A 19,928-nucleotide genomic window follows, 5' to 3' on the forward strand; every position below is an offset into this window, starting at 1 on the left:
TGTTGTCTGTGGGTTTTTTAAAAATATTTTTTCGTGTTGATAGAACTTTATTTTATTTATTTATATAAAGTGCTGAGAATCAAACCCAGTGCCTCACACATGCCAGGCAAGTACTCTACCACTGAGCCACAACCCCAGCATTGTCTGTGTTTTTATGATGAGGAAATCCAGGCTCAGAGACATCAAGTGACCTGCCCAAGGTAACAGTCAGTAAGTAACAGTCTCTGACTCCAAACCTCTGAGATAGCCATGTTTGGCAATACTCAAAGCCCTGTCATTCTGCTCTGTAGCCCACTGCTGTCTCTATGTCCCCAAATCACTTCTGAATCTTCAGGTAAACAAATTAAGATCCATGCAGGGATTTGCTGTAAAAATAAAAGGAGCCCGGCGCATGCCTGTAATCCCATTGGCTCAGGAGACTGAGAAAGGAGGATTGAGAGTTCAAAGCCAGCCTCAGCAAATGTGAAGCCTTAAGCAACTCAGTGAGACTGTATCTCTAAATAAAATACAAAATAGGGCTGGGGATGTGGCTCAGTGTTCGAGTGCCCCTGAGTTCAATCCCTGGTACCAAACAAAATCAAACAAACAACAACAAAAAAAAAGGAAAGTAGTCATGTTACAGAAGAATTACTGTTTTCACATGTGGATTCACGATATATTTTTGGCATTTATGTTTGTTTTAAATCAAACTACTCCTCTAGTCAGGAAAGGGAGGTTGGTAAGTAAACAAGAGGGTAGAAGAAGAAGAACAGCACTGAAAATTCTTAGCAACTAAAGAATCCTATAAAAATTAAGATCAAACATCTCTGAAGAAACAGTATCAATATGTGTACTAGAAGTGTGAAGATAAACAAGGAATAATTAACAAAAAATTCAGAATTGTGGTTGTCCTTGAGCAGACATTCAAGGGATGAGGGAGGGGCATATGGATTTTAAAGGTAATGGTTATATTCTGTTTCTTAAACTGTGTTTGGTATACAATTTTTATTACATTGTTGCCTTTTATACTTTCCACTTGTCTCTTCTAAATTCCCCTTTGCACCAACTCAATATTTAATTTTAAAAATTAGATAAAGACAGTGTGAGTCAGTGGAAAATAGGATTTGATATACAGAAATCACTTTTCATGTTTAAGAAAGAAAACCACTCTTGAAAACTGGGTGCACTTTGATAAAAAGCTTAGCCAGTGTGTTCTGACAACGTCTCCCAGTGACATACCAGGTAGTTTCTCAAGAGGTGGGGATTTTTGCAGAGAGCACGCTTTATCATAATGTTCCTAGAGTCTTTGAGTACTTCAGCTGCCTTGCCCCTCACCGCACTTCTGTTTGACAGTGAACTTCTAGCTTCTGTGAGCAATAAGAACAATGGCATGGTCATTTGGGAATTTGAAGTTAAGTGCTTGAACTGTAACCAAGGATTTATGGGTTGTTATCCAAAGACTTATTATCTTTATGGCTTCCTTGGTGTTGGACCTGACAGAGAATACAGTTAACTTGTGGGCTTGTGTATTTATTTTCATCACTGGTTGGTTTCTTTTTGTCCAATCTAGACACACTGTAAGCACAGGCTGTCAGGAATTACAGCTTTTCTTCCATGTGGAAATAAGTGGATAAGCAAATACTCCCAGCCTGATTTTCTTTCCAATTCATTATTTACAGGGAATTCACCCTTTGTAATCATTTTCTAATCAAATTTGCTCTACCAATCCCTATAAGGTTTGTTCTGGAGATCATTGCCAACCTAGATGTCTTGTTTTTTAACAGCTTATGCCTCTCCATGTTAATGCCATTTTTCTTTAATGAATGGATTAAAGGTGATGTCACTAGTGGCCTAGAGATTCACTCAGGATGAAAATTTAAGTTATATAAGAAATGGATAAAAGAAAGAAAAGTCAATAGCTCACATGTCTTTGCTATTTGGACTACTGTTGCTGCATTAAAATATTCAGAAGATCTATTAAATTAAATGGGCAAAATACATCATATGTAAGATAGTTTCCAGGAAAGGCACTATTCATAATACTGTTCCAGAATCTCAAACTAATGACCAAATTTACTTGCATATAGATTATTCCTGGAGTAGGATGATACAGTGGGTTCTGTCTGCCCAGCTGTTACGGAGGTCTCAGCCATCACCATAATCTCCTTTGTTTTGTTGGAAAGCTAGCCATGAAGAACAGTTTCTTTTCCTGCCCACCCCATTGTTTCTCAACTTTGTTGTGGATATTCAAAATATGACACTTAGTAGTTCTGTCTTCCCTCCACTCCAGATGAGTGGATCAGGAGAACAAGAGCATGGATACAAATATCATCCATAGTTTTTGGAGGAAAAAAGCAAATGGGTTTTAGCAGTATGTCTGGTGGGTTTGGGGTATACAAGGGAGGAGGAGGTAACACGAGAAAGTCTTTTTATTAGCAGTACCACTTTTAGAAAATGCATCAATCAGGTGAGAGGGGTACAAATTAGTCCTGCTGTTCTTTATGGAAGCATTCTTGGTAAAGAACTTGTTAAAGAGAAGCCATCTTGTTCTTTTATGTTATAAATACATTCCTCACTATTATTAATGACTGGTTCCTATACTGATATTTTTGTGTCATTTCCCCCTGAAAAATTAAAACACTCCCCTCCCTGCTCACCCTCAGTGACCTATTTTTCATAAGATAGCAGAGGTAATGCCCATAATTTTAATGCATTAATAATAATTACTAGTATTGTATAACCACTTACTGAGCTAAGCACTGCATTAGACCCTTCCCATGTATTTTCTCCTTTAATCCTCACTGCAGTCCTATCACGTAAGTACTATTATTATCCTCATTTTTCATATTTGGAAGCCCAGAGACATTAAGTCACTTCCTAAGCTTCACACAGCTAATGAGTGGGTAAGCCAAGATTAGAACTCAAATCTAATCCAAGACTGTGACCTCAACCACTTTTACATCCCCCAGTTTTCTTCATTCAGGGTCATACAACATTAAGTACTGAGAATGGATTATGCTCAGTATAGCCAAATGCATGCTGGTAGTGGTGGGAGTATAGTGTGGTTTTAAAACATTTTTCATTTTTGAAACCAGAAATACATGGGGTATGAAGTTCTATATAGCAAAGGCTAATGTTTTCTGATTATTTGCCAAATTAGAGTAAAGTTTAGAAACTCCAGGTAGGCTGCCTGTAGAGCTAAAACAGCACAAAAGGGGCCAGGGCCATTAGTCACTGCCTCTGGTGGCTGGATGTGTATATATAGCTTCACCCTTAATATTTGAAGATGACCCTGCTGAGGCTGCTAGTTCTCAAGCCAAAGTTTCCATTATCAGTAGGATTTAACACTTGACTTGTTTATAGTCATCATGGCCAGGGTCCCACCCCCTGACTTAGACTATGGCCTTGTAGCTACTAGCTTGCAGAGCAAGTCAACAATATAATCTAATACCCATCCTCTCAGAGCCCAACCAACTAGAGAATCCAAAATGACTCCAGGTTCAGCTTTCTACTTCTAGGAGAAAGATATGACAAGGAAACTAATATAGAAAATATTCTCCATTCACACCTCATCCCCCAAACAAGAACAACTTCTATTCTAGGTTTTAAGACTTAGCACAAATACAAAATTATTTTATAACTTTTAAAATATTCATAATACCATGATAATTGGCTTATCTTTCAAAATTCAGTCTATAGTCACCTCTTCCAGATTAATATCACTTCCTTCATGCTCCCCTCTCTCCTTTGTCATTACCTCTTATCCTAACAGAATAGTTGCCTCACCCTTCTTCGTATCTGTTTAGCCATTATCAAACTATACAGTAGTGGTTTTTGTTTTTTTGTTTCTTTGTTTTTTTTTTTTATGTTGGCCTCCCTCATGAGTCTATGAGGCCCACAAAGGACAAGGAGATGTATATTTCCCACCTTGGAAACACCACATGGTACATGGATTAATAAGTTTGTTAAATTAACATTCAGAACATGCCTTGAAGCACTGCAGTAACTTCACTGAAAGATTCAGGAACAGCTAGCACACATTGACCACCTATGTTGTTTTCACCCCAACCCTAGCAAAAGAAGATATTGTTCTTATTTATAGATGAAGAAACTGAAGCTCAGCATTGCTCAAATTTGCAGCAGGCATGAGAATTATCTAGGGTACTTGTTCAACAGGCAGATTCCCCATTGTTACCAGATGAAAACCTCAGCAGTGGGCCCTGGAAATCAGTGTATTTAGCAGGCACCCCAGGCAATCCTGATGTACAGGGTTGGAATGCACTTTGACAAACATAGGTGTAAGTGATTGCTGCATAGAGAGTAAGTGGTAGAGCCAGAGTTCAGACTAACCTTTCTAATTCCAGATCTTGTTTGTGCCATATTTATCTTTGTTCCACTCTCTATCTTCTGTGGCATGGAAGTGGAATGAAACATGTTGGGAAAATGTTTGGCAACAAGAGCTAAAGCAAAATGGCTTGTGGATTAACCCCAGGACTGTTTGTTTTTTTCCCCAAGAGCTCTTGCCAGAATTCCAACAGCGTAGTAGCAGGATTGCCAAGTCACTACTTATGCAACTTAACTCAAGAAAGCATAGAGCTGGAACTTACTGAGTTTATGCTTCTTTTTTTTCCTTCTCATCCTAAGCAACCCACACCACCAAAAACAACAGTAGCCACACCATTAACTTGCTGAGTGCTCAGTACCTGAAGTGCAATTAGTTGTTTCTTCAATATTAAGATTTCTAGTTTAAAACTGATAGCTACAATGTCTGAGATCCCAGCAATAATATTAATGTGTTTCCAAGCCAGCAAAAAGAAATGAATGGCTTGTGAAGCAATGGGTGCAGATGATAAAGAAGTTGGGGTAGATAGCATTTTTGAGGACCATTTGTGTTTTTTTTTATATTCTTGACCTAAGTATTAGGTGAAAAAAATGGAATAAATGTGATGATGCCATCCTAAAGACTAGAGAGCTACAGTCACCATTCACCCTAGACCAGGTGACATTAGTTCACTGTTATAGCAGAAGTCTGGGAAGCTGAGAGGTTGGCATTGATGGACTATAGTCCACAAAAGCCCAGGAGAGCCTGCCTCTGATTTTGCTAGCTGAAGAAGCCCTCCAAGGTTCTGTTAGTGGAGCTTGATGGGGTGCCATGACCCCTGAATCCATGCTCAAAAATTATTTTTTTTTGGCTCATGTTCACCTAATAAGCTTGAAGTGATGAGGAGTGTCCCAGAGGTTTGTCAGCCCATGCCAGCCACCCTGAAATAACAAGGGAGGCCTGTGGCTCTAGCTGAGGTTTATGTGAGAGGAGACCCCTAAAGGGCAGCCAAATGGTTTCTTTCTTTCTTTTTTTTTTTTTTTGAGAGAGAGAGAGAGAGAGAGAGAGAGAGAGAGAGAGAGAGAATTTTTTAATATTTATTTTTTAGTTTTCAGTGGACACAACATCTTTGTTTGTATGTGGTGCTGAGGATCGAACCCGGGCTGCACGCATGCCAGGCGAGCGTGCTACCACTTGAGCCACATCCCCAGCCCCTGGTTTCTTTCTTAGCCAGAAATAAAGGAAGGGAAAGATAAAGGAAGTGGAGTTAAAATCATGATCAGATGCTTGCTCTGTGTCAGACACCAGGACTCAGCATTCTTAGAATATAGTTTACTATATGGTATATGGTCCTGTGGTTGAAAGTGTGGGCTCTAGAGCTATACTTCCTGAATTTGTATTCAGGAATTATTCATATCTTTGGCAATTTGGGCAAATTCCTGACTTCTTCATACTTATCTGTACAATTGATATAATGATAAATATTACCTCTTATATTGGGTCATTGTGAAAATTAGATTATATAATACATGTAAAGTCTCAAAACACATTTTGGTTCATATTAAGTATTTAATCAATGTTAGGAATCAACATCATTGTCATTATCTTAGTACCTAAAAGACAAGTATCACTGTCGCCATCTATAAGCAAATGAACAGTCTGTAGAATTCTCCTAAAGTTACATAACAGGTAAGTAACAGAAACATGATTTGATTTTTTAGATCTATCTGGCTCCATGGTCTGTATTCCTTCCATTATACCTAGTTGCCTTCATAAATATACAGTATGTGCTATGAATTTCTGGGAGAGGCATGTGCCAAAACCTGTGGCTTCTTCCTCATTATACCACCACCCCACCCCCAATGCAACTGCCACCCGGAGGACTGGCTTGTCTCCATAGATTCTTGCAAATCTAATTAAAAACCTGGAACATCCTTGTAACTACTCCATCAGGGAGGTGGCTATCTGAAAGACTGTCCAGCTTACAAACTAGAACACTCTTCCAGGACGGGGTTTGGTTTGTGAAAACACCCTCTATCCTATGAGGATCAAGCTACTGTCTTCCACCTATTATTCCACTACACTCATAACTCATGTGAGAATTATTATCTACTATGTAGACTAGCATTAAGACCCTTCCCTTGTCCTCCTTTGCTTTCCCTCCCTGTCCTGTTTTTTCTTTTACTTTCCCTTTCTTTTCTCAGGATAGAATAATTTTTGACATTCTGATCACCTTGAGTGGCTCTTTGATCCATTCTTGGTAACATTCATGAGGAGGTAAAACCCCTGCTTGTCTAACAGCATTTCTAGCTGTCTCGGAGCCTTGTCTTACAAAAGTCCCATCAGTTCTATTACCCTACCTAACCATGATACAAGTCTTGGCATCCCTGGTGACATCTGAAATAGGAGAGAAAGTGGGTGCCTGGGGCTTCAGTGCATTGTTCACAAACAATGATGGATTGTTAATTTTCAACTAAAATGAACAGGGACTCAAAATAACACCTGAAATATACAATATATTGCTTCATGAGCAATAAATACCAAGAAGAAGATAAAACCTTGAGCCCTAGGCTTAATACAGACTCAGCATGTGATTTATTCTTCTGTTTTCTTTCCCTTAACCAGAGAATAGAAAAGCACTGTGTTTTGGTTGTTGTTGTTGTTGTTGTTGTTGTTGTTACTGAGATTTGAACCCAGAGACACTTAACTACTGAGCCACATCCTCAGCCCTTTTTATTTTTGAGGCAGGGTCTCACTAAGTTGCTATGTATTTGAACTTTTGATCCTCCTGCCTCAGGCTCCAGAGAAAGCACAATGCTATTCAATGCTAATATACCCAATCCTGTCCTTAAACCATAATCTCATAGTAAATACTTTTTGAGTATCTACTATATGTAAGGTCCTTTGTCATATAACCATAAATAGGGTTTTCTTCTGTGTTCTGTGCAAGTATTTTATATTTTTTTCTTTCATTTTTTTTCTTTTGAGATAGAGTCTCCCTGTTTTACCCAGGCTGGCCTTGAACTAATGATCCTCCAGCCTTGGCCTCCTGAGTAGCTAGGATTACAGGAGCATGTCACAGTTCCTGGGTTATACAAGCATTTTTTAAGCTTCCTCTCCCTTTCCTTTGTCATGGTGTTGTTCCTGGTGCTATTTCTAAGACCACTCTGTAATGGCACCCCATCAGCTTTCTACAGTACCTGGATCCCCACCCATGGACCATTTCTTTGGTGTGAAGCATAAAAGTAAGCATGCTAGAAATGTTCATAGATCTTTTGCACAGGTGGGGTGAGTGATCAAAGTAGTCTTAACTAGCACAGTAATGTAAGAGAATAAAGCATAATCTGTGGACATTGGGATTGACTGTACAGACATCAGTGGTGAGTAGGAAGGGTTTGAGAAGAGACCAAATGTTGGAGGTACTCTCTGGTAAAAACACACAGTAGAACTGTAGTAGAGCAGGGTTTCTTAACCTCAGCACTGTAGACATTTAAGGCCAGATAATTGTAGTAGGGGGTCATCCTGTCCTTCACACAATGTTTAGCAACATCCCTTGCCTCTATCCATGAGGTATCAGTAGCAACTCCCTGCCCCAACCAAAAATGTCTCAATATTGCCCAGGGTGGGTGGCATAAACTTAGCCCCAGTTAAAACCCACTGCCAAAGAGGACATGGAGTGTATCCATCTTTATAGTGGTAGGCTATATACACGTCCTAGCTCAAATATTCTATAACTTTATGAGTCTCTGGTTTAGTTTAGCATCATAGGTAAAAACAGGAATGTGGAGCCACACTGCCTGAGTTGGCATCCTGGCTTTACTGCATATTCACTATATGGCCTCTTTCCTGCTATTCATCAGTGAAATTGGGATAATGAGAGTACTTAATTCATAGAGTTATTGTAAGTTTTAAATTATTGTTGTTGTAAGTTTTAAACTATTCTAGGTACATAAAGTGCCTAGAATAGTTCTTGGCACATAACAGTACGTGTTAACTCTTATAAGTCTATCATGATTACTATCATTAATATCATTATTCACCATTTATTCTAAGTCCTGGTATGTTACAGATGTCTGGTGTCTCATACAGCTTTGGATACTATCTTCCTTCTGTAGAAATGACTAGACAGCTAAATCCATGGTTCAGGACCACAGAGAGTTTTATATGGCTGTGGGTCTATGAAATAGGCACTGCAGGTAAGCCCCACTACTTGCAATTTCTGAGTTCTTGCAGAGTTCTATTATTTAAAAACACATTTATTGGTACCTACTTTGAGCTAGGCACGGTGGAAAATACAAAAGTAAATGAGGTTTATGTTCCTTGCCCTCAAGGAACTGACAGTTATGGCTACTATATGCACATTTATTTTAGTAAATTTAATTATCTTAAATTTTCAAAGAAATTCCAGTCAATCCCTTCTTACACATGAAGAATTTCTGTGTGAGGAAAATTGTTTTCCCATCCCAGATTGATCTTTCTTAAAGTTTGTATTTTTTTAAATCTGATTTTTCATATTGTCAGCATAACCAGATTATAATAACTCAAATTGTCACCATTTTCTCTTCCTTTTTTATTTGCTTAAATTTTTTATTTAGCATTCAGCCTTCAAAAGAAACTCCCATAAGAGATTTTATCTTACTCCAATAAGAGAGTAGTATCCTGTTTTGACTAACTTGACACCTGCTTCTGGGAAGAGGAATATATGTGCCAGATTCTCTTATATGCACTCGTATTTCTTCATTCATTTGTTTAACAACGTTTATTCATTCATTTATTGAACATTTATATTAGGCATGGTGATTAGGCACTAGGAATAACAAGGAAGAATCAGGTATTCTAGAGTCTAGAGGGAAAGACAGCCATGGAGAGAGGTGATAAAAATATGAAATAGTAAGGACTAGTAGCAACTTGTCCAGTGAGCTAGGAGAATGCAGAATATAAAGGAACTCTTTGGAAGGGAGTTTAGTGTGATGGGTAAGACTGTAAGCATTGGCATGAGAACTGCCTGGGTTTATATTCTGTTCTACCATTTGTTAGGTGGAATTGAGATGATTACTTCAACTCTGTGCCTTGGTTTCATTATCAACATAATACATTCTAATAAATTGTGTGTATTCTTGCATCTATCAGTACACTTTGAGTTCCTCAAGTACTGGGACCACTTCACTATCATTGTTATACCTATTACTATGTTATTATTACAAATTACTGAGTGCTCAATATGAGCCAGAGACCATGTTAAATTCTTTATCCACATTATCTAATTTAGTCTTCATCAGACCTATAAGACAAATGCTATTGTTCTCCTAAATTCGTAACTTGCTACTCTTTTGATCCAACTCAGTTCTTACTCACAACACATTACAATGTGCAATTATTTTAAAATTGTTCATTTGTATTTGAATCTCTCTTCCTCTCTAGACTGTAAGCTCTATAAGTCCTCATCTTAATATCCCCAATATCTGGAATAGTAGCTACACATAGAAAATGTCTAATGAATGTACAGTAACTATGAAAGGAAGGCTAGAATGAAAGCAGACAAAAAAGAAGAAAGAGGATGAGCACATTTAAATGACCAAGTAATAAACTCTGGTCCTGAGCCATTTGATTCCTAAACTGATGCCCTTGATAACTAGGTAGAATTGCTTCCTGCTACTCATTACTAACTTTAAATGGATGTATGTTGACAAAATCCTCTCCTCAACTTTTTGTAACAAAATTATAGCAAGCATGAAAATCAATGGATGTAAACCTAGACATAGGAAAGAGAATTGTAGGAGAATAAATAGAGGACAGTTTTCATCAATAAAAAGAACATAGGTGGGGAGATGACACTTAACACCCTGCCCCTTGTTTCAAAGGAAATAAAGGAAACATTTGTAATAATTAACTCCACTACAAGATGATTGTATCATAGAATGTGTGTGTATATGTAGTTTTCAATTTCAAATAACTCTGAGAGTAATTGACTAATGAGTGATTTATAAATAATACAAAAATAAACAGATATCACTGATTTGATAGTTATGGAGTGATACCAAGTTTAAGTAAATGATTATTTCCAAATGTTTTTTTTAAATTTGGTACTAATGCATTCTTATTCCAGAGTGCTATTTCTTTAATCCAATTAGCTAGAAGGCACTTATTCACAACCACTCAGCAATCTCTGACCTCTTAAGGAGTTGTCACATTAGCAGAGTAGGAGAGCCAGTATGGCAGGATGTGTTCTTCAGACTTAGTAAAGGCAATTTGAAGACCACTTGATACTCACTAGCACTTGCATTCAGAGTATCCTTGGCTGCCACAAGTAGTGCATGGGAAAATGAGAAATCTCTTTCTCTAGTGATGTGGGACTAGTTTGATAAAACACCTAAGGAAAGTGAATCAGGCCGGAACTTAACAATTCTACCACTCAGTGATGATTCTAAGTAGACATTTAGCACAGCATGTTTTGTTAGTGCGGACATTAAATCCAGATTACAGATGCATGGCAGTAATCCCAGAGATGATCATATGGGATTTCTCTTTGAGAGTAAAATTTTACATGCTTGCTTATGTGTATGAGTGTGCCTATATGGGGAAAAGATTATAGCTAATGAGATCAAACCAAATTATTAGTTGGGTGTATCTATCCCTGGTTGTAACTCTAAGCTAATTCCTGCATGGATTCAATTGTCCTAGACATCTGAGAGTCAGCTTAGCAACAGTGCCATTTTTAAAGACAATTTATCATTCTGATCAGGTATGCAAATAATCAATGAATAGCATTGCATAAAATTGCTTATTGTGCCCAAAGTTAATATAACTTGACTTTTGTTAGTCATTTATTCAAATGGCTTTTGGATATCTATTTTAAACCTGACACTGAATTAGGAATTGGGAAAACAAAAATGCCTCAAACCCTGTTCTGACCTAAAGGAGCCATAAGCTAGTGAAAGAGAGATGTATACCCAATAGCTATAATTCAAGGTAGTCAGTAGTGAATGCTCAGTTCTTCTTGCTTCCTGGAATGCTCTTCTAACCTAATCTTCCATTTACTATCTTGAAGAAAATTGTATCACTCCTTAAGGACTCATTTCAAATTATTCTTTCCCAGCAAAGGCTTCCCTGATATTCCTCATCTCCTCTACCCCTAACACCAAACATACACACCCAAACCCTTTCCTATAACTTTAATTACTTTTCTGTGTTCCCATAGCACTTTACTCATAGTTTTATTATAGAACTCATTACAACAATTTATATTTGGTTGATTATATGCCTGTGCCTCTCACTATGTTGCAAGTTCTTCAAGAGCACTAACTGACTTTTGTTCATCTCTGAACTCCTCATCACTACCATATAGTAAGAGTCAAAAAAGTTTGGTTTGAGAGCTGGAGAGGTAGCTCAATAGTAGAGTGCCTGCCCAGCATGTCAAGGTTCATTCCCCAGCACCACAAAAAATAAATTAAATAAAAAATAAACAAAACAAAAAAAACAGGTTTGATTTGAGGGAAGGAATGGAAGAATAAGCAAACATGAAAATCAACTCATAGATAAAATTTTATGAGAATATATAGGGAGGAGTAGTTAAGTCCATAATTCCAGTGATTTGACTTTTAGACAAGGTGGATTTGAGATGACCCTTGAAAAAATGAGTATGATTTGACATATAGAGATGGGTGTTGGGGGAAGGGAGGAAGACAAAAAGGGCCTTTATTAGTTTTGTTTGTTTGTGGTGTACTAGGGATTGATCCCAGAGGTACTTTACCACTGAGTTACACCACCATATTTTATTTATTTATTTATTTATTTTTAATTTTAAGGCAGAATCTCACTAAGTTGCTTAGAGCCTCACTAAATTGCTGGGGCTGGCTTTGAACTTCTGATCCTCCTGCCTCAGCCTCTTGAGCTGCTAGGATTACAGGCATGCACCATTACACCCAGTGAGAAGGGCTTTTTAAAGCAGCACTTCTTAACAATTCCAGAACTTTATTCATTGTGGCAAAATAATGCTGTTAATTACATATGTTCTATGTCTGTACATGTAAGCAAGCCTAAGCAGGGACTGTATTTACTAGAATTTTAGCAGGCATTTGTAATTAATATGCATTTTGAAAATGGTAATACTGTGTTGTTCTTTTTAAAAATTGACATTCTGGATCATTTTCACTTCCTCCTTCCTCACCTGCAAAATAGTCCAGAATTTGGCTAGTTGGCACATTGTAAATTCTCATTCTTTGATCTCAAATCCTGTGTTGAAAAGAATTCCTGATTTTCTCATATTTCCCAGGACTGCAGATTCAATGATTAGCCAAGCTACTGCTGCTAAAAAGAAAAAAAAAATCACATTGGGGCCCAGTCCTTCTAACCCTACCTGCTTACTCAGAGTCCTTCTCCAGTCACCAGAGAAAATCAAAGTCTGAACTTGATAATCTCTGAAGGTCCCTTCTGGCTATAACATTCCCTAAAATCTTGTCTGCTCTAGCTGGAGACTGGAAGTCTAGATGAACCTAATTGTTACTATGTAAACTCTTGACCCAAAGGATATTTTATGCCCCATGTTTATTTTCTTGATAATATTTACAGGGAGGCTATTTCTAGCCTCAAGATACACCCTCCTAAGAGAGCTCTGAAAATTGGGTGTGAAAACTACAGTTCCTACAGATGGAGAAATCACCAGCCCTGAAATATAGCTTCTGACTGCAGTAATGAATGCTTAGGGCCATCAGTCACTCTTTTTTTTTTTTTATTTAGAGAGATAGAGAATTTTTTAATATTTATTTTTTAGTTTTCAGTGGACACAATATCTTTATTTGTATGTGGTGCTGAGGATCAAACCCAGAGCCACATGCATGCCAGGCGAGCATGCTACCGCTTGAGCCACATCCCCGGCCCAACCATCAGTCACTCTTTGTGGGGTGTGTGTGTGTGTGTGTGTGTGTGTGGTGTTTATTGAGGAGGAGACAAAGGCAACAGAGAAGAATGTCAAAAACTAATATTTCAGAAATATAATCTTTGGATATTTTCATTTGCTTGTTCTGACCAATCAGTAACCAAAATAGAACATGTATAAATAACCCGACCAAGGATCATCCCTTGATTTTGCCAAGTTGGAAGGACGTGATGGACAAGCTACTATTAGAACAGAGTTGCCTTCTGGGGTATAATTGGCGTAAGTGCATGCTGAGAGTTGGGGGAAAGCCATGGAAAGTTTCTTTTTTTTCTGTGACTATAAGTAGTCAGAGGAAATTTCCAAAATTAAATGTCTTTTGTGCCTAGATGATTTGTGGCTATATCACTCTCAACTGTGCAGTAGATACATGAGCTGGCAAAACAAAGTCTATACTTATGTCAACCTCTTCTTATATTACCCATCTCTTCTTTACCAATCTAATAAATATCCATCACTCAAAGACATATTCTTTAGAAATCTGTCCCATTCTTTCAAATCCTGTTCTCCATTAAGTATTTCCTACCTATTTAGGCCATTGTAGTTATTTATTCCTTCAATTTCAATAATTTGTTTTATACCATTTGAGTATTTCATTGTTTTCTAATAATTTAATTGGAAATAGTAAGGCATAGTGGCTAAAACTTCTGCATCCTGTATGACCTTGGATAATATATGTGATCTTTTAAAACTTCTATTAACTTAAGAAATAAATACTTATACCTCATAGGATCGTGCTGATAGGTAAATGAGAATAGTGCATGCCAAGTGCTTTACCTGGCCTGTAGCAAGTGTTCAATAATTAGTGGTAGTAGTGGGTGGAGGTGGTGATAGTAGTGCTAATAGTTCATCCTCATTACCATCATCATCAGTCTCTTCAACTAGATTATATAACCATTGAGGGCAGGGGCCACATCTCCTGTCTGCTTTTTACTGGTATTCCCCTGACCTCCAAAATACTCATTTGGCTAATTTGATGTCTGCTGATGATTGCTCAGCTCTTTTAATAGTACTTCCTCAAAAATATAAAATTGCATCAGTTGTATAATATTCATATTTTATCACCAACTACAGAAACCCTGTGATGCTTTTTCTTGTTTTGCATACAGGAGTAGTTTGGGTGGAAGTTGCTGCAGTAATCATATGCTCGTAGACTGAGAATAGGAAACTTCTTAATCCTCTCAAACTCCTGTGGTGTGTTCCCTTGGATTAAAAAATAATAATAAAAGGAGAGAAGGATGGGAGGGAAGGAGAGCAGGAAGGAAACACACTACAATGCCATCTGGTAAAATGCTTTCAAATTCCATGACTTCCTGCCAGTTTAAGCTATATTGTTTTCAAGCATTGAGGCCTTAACCCCCACTTGCCTATCAGACTATTTCTGTAAAGAGTTTGTCAGAATTTGCATTGATAAATAAACTAAATACTAGAACCTTAACACAACAAATTATTTGGCCTGTCATTTCTTTTCAGCTGATAATAGTAGAACTCTGAATGTAGATTCCACTGCAATGACGCTACCTATGTCTGATCCAACTGCATGGGCCACAGCAATGAATAATCTTGGAATGGCACCACTGGGAATTGCTGGACAACCAATTTTACCTGGTATGTTATTTTTAATCATCTCACAAGTTCCTTCTTTTTATTGACCATGTGGTAATAAATATACAGTATGACATAACTTATTTTGAAGTTGACATTTGCCAGATTCTGCCTAGAGTGTGCATTATTGTAATATGAGCTTTATAGGCTGGGTGGCCAGTAGTTACTAGTGCACTCCTGATTGTCTTTTGGGCAAACTGGGGGCATATATGATGTAGACTAGGGTACTGGACTAAATGTTTAAATGTTAAATACAGCTCACCAAAATAAAAAGCAACATGATTTTGGCAAATAATTACAAAGAATGTCTACTTTTGTAGATTTCTTAGATGAGTCAAAACATAGACAAGGAAAGAGAACCAACTTGAATATCCCCAAAATCCTAGATTCCCAAAAAGGACACATGGAGACTGTAGAGATATCAGCCCAAAGACTATTTTTAACATTGAATGACTTTGTTTATAACTATATATGTAAACAAAGTGACCAATAAGATAATGGGCATGGTGGAGTAACTCCATCACCACTGAATATGAAATCTGAAGAAAAATTTCCCAACATGTGAAGGGTTTAGTTTAGGCACACAAAAAAAGCTTCCTGGCCAGTCACAGTTAATTAGCCATCACAAAGAGATTGGGAAGACATTAGGGAATTGACATCTCAGGGAGCCTAGGATAGTTTTTTCAACAGCCTAAACATTAATCTCCCAACAACCATTTAGTTGTGATCCTATTTAAAAGCACTCAGGCCACTCTAGAGTCCTATTATTCATAGTATGTTCTGCATAATCTGGGAATTATTTAGAACCCAATTATTTAGACCCAGCCCAGACCTACTGGGTCAGAAGCTGCATTTTCACAGGATCTCCAAGTGATTCACAGGCATATTCATGTTGAAAAATATAGAGCCATGGCACTTTTCTGTGCCATTTGTCTATCTAGTTAGTTACTACACCCGCCTCTCAAATAATTTCTCATTTCCAGTCCAGATTTTAAATCATTATAGGTTATAATGGAGATGAGGTAGACTAGGCAACAACAATATAAATAATAAACTAAGAGATGCTATTACATTGAATGTCAGGAAACAAGCATAAAAACACCAAACCCGAAGGGGGAAAAAAAAGGTATATGAGTGAGAAATAGGCAGAGAAAAAAAAAGGAGACTAAATTCTGTATGTGGCAGAGGCAAAAAAAAAAAACTATCATACCAATCTTTAATTCCTATCATGGGCTATGCAGTTGGCTAGACGGCATCCTTTTCCATTAGACCAGCCATGACAGAAATGAACAACCAGGGATTCTTTGAGGGCTGGAATGATTGGACAATGGATCTCCTTAGATTTGAAGTGACTAATGGAGCCAATCTGGGATGAGTGGGTGTTATTATAAGAGCAAGTTTTACAGAATGGTCAAGATCTTAGACTCTGGATTCAATCTGCCTGGCTTCCAAGCCTTTTTCTTTTTCAGTATTTGATGTTGGGAAGTTTCATGCTTATATGGGCATATGTGTATGTATCTGTTATACACAGAAATACATATAAATATGTAAGATTTGTACTGTAAATAGCAATGAAGGATAATGAATTTGGGAGTGAAATTTTTCCCTGGTGAAACACTGGACAGTGGCAGTTAAAGACAACATATACATCTGATGCCTGCTCCTTATGAACCTGGTGGGGACTTCCTCAGAAATGGAAGGTTGGCACCATATTTCAGTGCTGCCTACACTATTTGTCAAGGTCTAGGGGAGAGGGTGCCTGCCATCTTTATGATGTATTAACCTCCCTCATCCTCTTCTCAACCTGGAAGATTCCTTAAAATCAAAATGGCAGAAAATGACCCTTGGGGAGCTGTTCTCTGAAGTCACCTATTGGCTTAGTAATTAAGCTACTTTTCTGCCACTAGGGAAGTTTCCTATTGAGCCAGCAGACTGTTCTTTTTCCTGTCTCATCTGTCCTGTCTGTGACAATAGAAAAGGTTTTGGCATTGATGAAAAACAAATGATGTGTAAGCTTTCTTGACTTCCCCCCAGAGAACTCAAATCTATACTATCATGGATGCTGAGTCTCATGGACACACGCTTGTCATGAAGGCAATGTCTGGCATAATTATTATATTCATTGAGTAGTGAGCAGAGACAGGCCAACTCTGGGGTTTGGCATGGAGCTTTCACCTAACATGGTGTTTTGTACAGCTGTTATCCAATGAAGTTAATCCACAGTAATGAAAATACAGTGATCCTTTCTTGCAACTATCTTTTCTGCAAGAGTGTTTGTTTTGCCAAACTGGTCAAATAAGACTAATTATAGTTTTCACATGAAAAAAAAAGTGCCCAAGAGTCAGGTCCTCTGGTCAAAGAGCATTTTTCAGCCGCAAGTCATCCCAGATGAAACCAACCCACAAAGGGATATTTGTTGAATAAATGAACCTACTAAGGAATATTTGTTGGATACTGCTTGCTGTTTCCTTTATTTCCCCCTCAATTTAAATATCCTTAGCAGCCAAGTGTGGAGCTCAAAAGAGAAGAGTCCCTCATCATGGTGTCCTCACTATAATGATTGCACTATAATGAGAGATAATAGAAAATATGGACTCATGGACCTTATTCCTAAAGCAAGACCCTGCCCACCTGTGGGCATTGACTTTGTTAAGGAGAAAACTGAACTCAACTGATCAACTCTGATGAGAACAGAGAAAAAGAATGAGGTTATGTATCTCATGACAGGCCATAGTCCTTCAAGCTCCTCGAGGAGGCCTGGACTTAGGTTTATATTTTCTTTACTATCTTTCAGATAAAAGTATACTTTCAGTACTAAATAAGATGAGGCATGAAGAAAGTGTACTGTTCAATGTCATGGTGAACAATTTACAAAAACCAATACTATGTAAAACTTCATACCACATAAAATTAATATTTCCCCCAAACAAGCTTGAATCCTACCAGTACTCTCAGGACTCCTTATGTAATGGGTTCCTACCCAAAGATATCCAGTTCTTCCCCAAGATTCCATGAATACTCCTATACTTACACAAGATTAACTGAGCCATGGGGGATAAACAGGAGATGGTTAACATAGTAGAAACCAGGTATCAAGCACCCATAAAAGCTGATGCCTAGACCTTTCTCCCAGGGACTGTGTTTTAGTCAGTTTTTTTTGCTGCCGAGACAAAAAGACCCATCCAAAACAATTGTAGAGGAGAAAAAGTTTATTTGAAGGCTCACAGTTTTAGAGGTCTCAGTCCATTGACAGATGGCTTCTTTCCTCAGGGCTGGAGGAAAAGCTAAACAACATGGCAGAAGAGTGTGCCATAGGGAAGCAGCTCACATGATGAACAGGAAACAGAAAGAGAGAGATCTCCAGTTGCCAGATACAAATATATACTCTAATGCCATATTTCCCAATAGCCCACCTCCTCCAGCCACAACCCACCTTCTTTCAATTACCACTCAATCCCACCAGGTGATTAATTCACTGATTGGATTATGGCTCTCACAACCCAATCATTTCCCCTGAGCTTTTGAGGGACACCTGACATCCAAACCACAACAGACTATTACACAAAAATAGATATTGTGTCTATGCATATAAATGCTGTGGAGCTGTTTTCATGTGGAAATATTTTATATTATTTAAAACATTTACAAGAATACATGAAGCTCAATGGCTGGAGGATCTTTGAGATAAGGATTACATGGCCTTAACTACCTGATAGGCCTTAACTAAATGATAGAAACAGACATTTAAAAAAAAAAAAAACTCCCCATGGAAACTATTAGGAAAGGTCTGAGTGAAACTGTCTATTCATTTATTCATAAAAGAAATATTTCCTGAGGCCTGCTGTGTGTAAGGTACTGGGTGACCCCTGGGGAGAAAGCAGTGAACAAAATAGTCAATGATTCCTTCCCTCATACTGACCCATATTTTCTCCCTAAAAAAAAAAAAAAAAAAACTTTTCTCAGGTATGAGCTGCCTGTTGACTGACAATAGCTCTAAAGCCTCCCATCTGTTTTGTTCATTTGTTCTTACATCCAAGCAACTGTTCATTAAATATATATATATATATATATATATATCATATATATATATATATATATATATATTGCCAGTCACGGTGGCATGTATCTGTAATCCTAGTGGCTCAGGAGGCTGAGGAAGGAGGATCGCAAGTTCAAAGCCAGCTTCAGCAACTTGGTGAGACTCTAAGTAACTTAGTGAGATTCCATCCCATTTCAAAATAAAAAGGGCTGGGGATGTGCATCAGGGGTTAAGCACTCCTGGGTTCAATTTATATATATATATATATATATATATATATATATATACACACACACACACACACACATATATATATATAGATAGATAGATAGATAGATAGATAGATAGATAGATAGATACTGGGGCACTCATTAAAATATTTTTAAATATTTTATTTACCAAATATATATGTATACATATATATACATATATATAATTTACCATATATATTATATATATACATATATTTTAGACAGACTAGGTCAGGGTGATCCAAAATGGGTATGGTTCAATCCTTGCCTTCAAGCTCAGAGTTCAGGTGCTGAGGCAACAAAATAAATACCAGTATACTTCAGTGTATCAAGTATCAGAGTAAAATCTTGCACAAAATAATTTTAGCCAGGGTAGAGTAGGAAGTGTTAAGTAAATGGTGGTGCTCAGAGTGAGGTTCACAGAAGAATTAACATTTGAACTAAGTGTCCAGGGACATATAGAAGTATTGTGGGGATAAAGAACTAAGAATAGTCTAGGCATCAATGACTGGAAGGTGTGGAAGAGTAGATAGTATGGAAGCAATAGTTACCTACTGAGTTGAATTATAGCACCTTATTCCACAAAGACTTTGAAGCAGCTTAAAACAGAGGCTATGCTATAAGAAAAACTACAAATAAAATAAGTCAACATCTAGGAAAATATAAATGAGAATAGAAGGTGAAGACCAGGTAAGGAAGTTAATTTAAATTAAGATGTGTAGGTCATAGGATCCCACTCAGTTTCTAAAGTTGATCTGCACCTATGACCAAGCAGCCAAAATAAAAAGGGGAAACCTGATA

At 37.6% G+C, this 19,928-nt stretch overlaps 1 protein-coding gene across 3 annotated transcripts in view; it reads left to right on the plus strand.

The window, feature by feature from the left end:
• Positions 1–19,928, plus strand: part of Enox2 (ecto-NOX disulfide-thiol exchanger 2) — a 312,579-nt gene that overhangs the window by 216,175 nt on the left and 76,476 nt on the right. For all 3 annotated transcript variants that reach the window (XM_077793746.1, XM_077793748.1, XM_077793747.1), the window contains one exon: positions 14,706–14,840. In XM_077793746.1, coding sequence (XP_077649872.1) covers positions 14,744–14,840 — 97 coding nt within the window. In that variant the 5' untranslated portion in view covers positions 14,706–14,743. The remainder of the gene's footprint in view (positions 1–14,705; positions 14,841–19,928) is intronic.

The sequence above is a fragment of the Urocitellus parryii genome, chromosome X (genome assembly GCF_045843805.1).
Source record: "Urocitellus parryii isolate mUroPar1 chromosome X, mUroPar1.hap1, whole genome shotgun sequence".
NCBI classification, from domain to species: domain Eukaryota; kingdom Metazoa; phylum Chordata; class Mammalia; order Rodentia; family Sciuridae; genus Urocitellus; species Urocitellus parryii.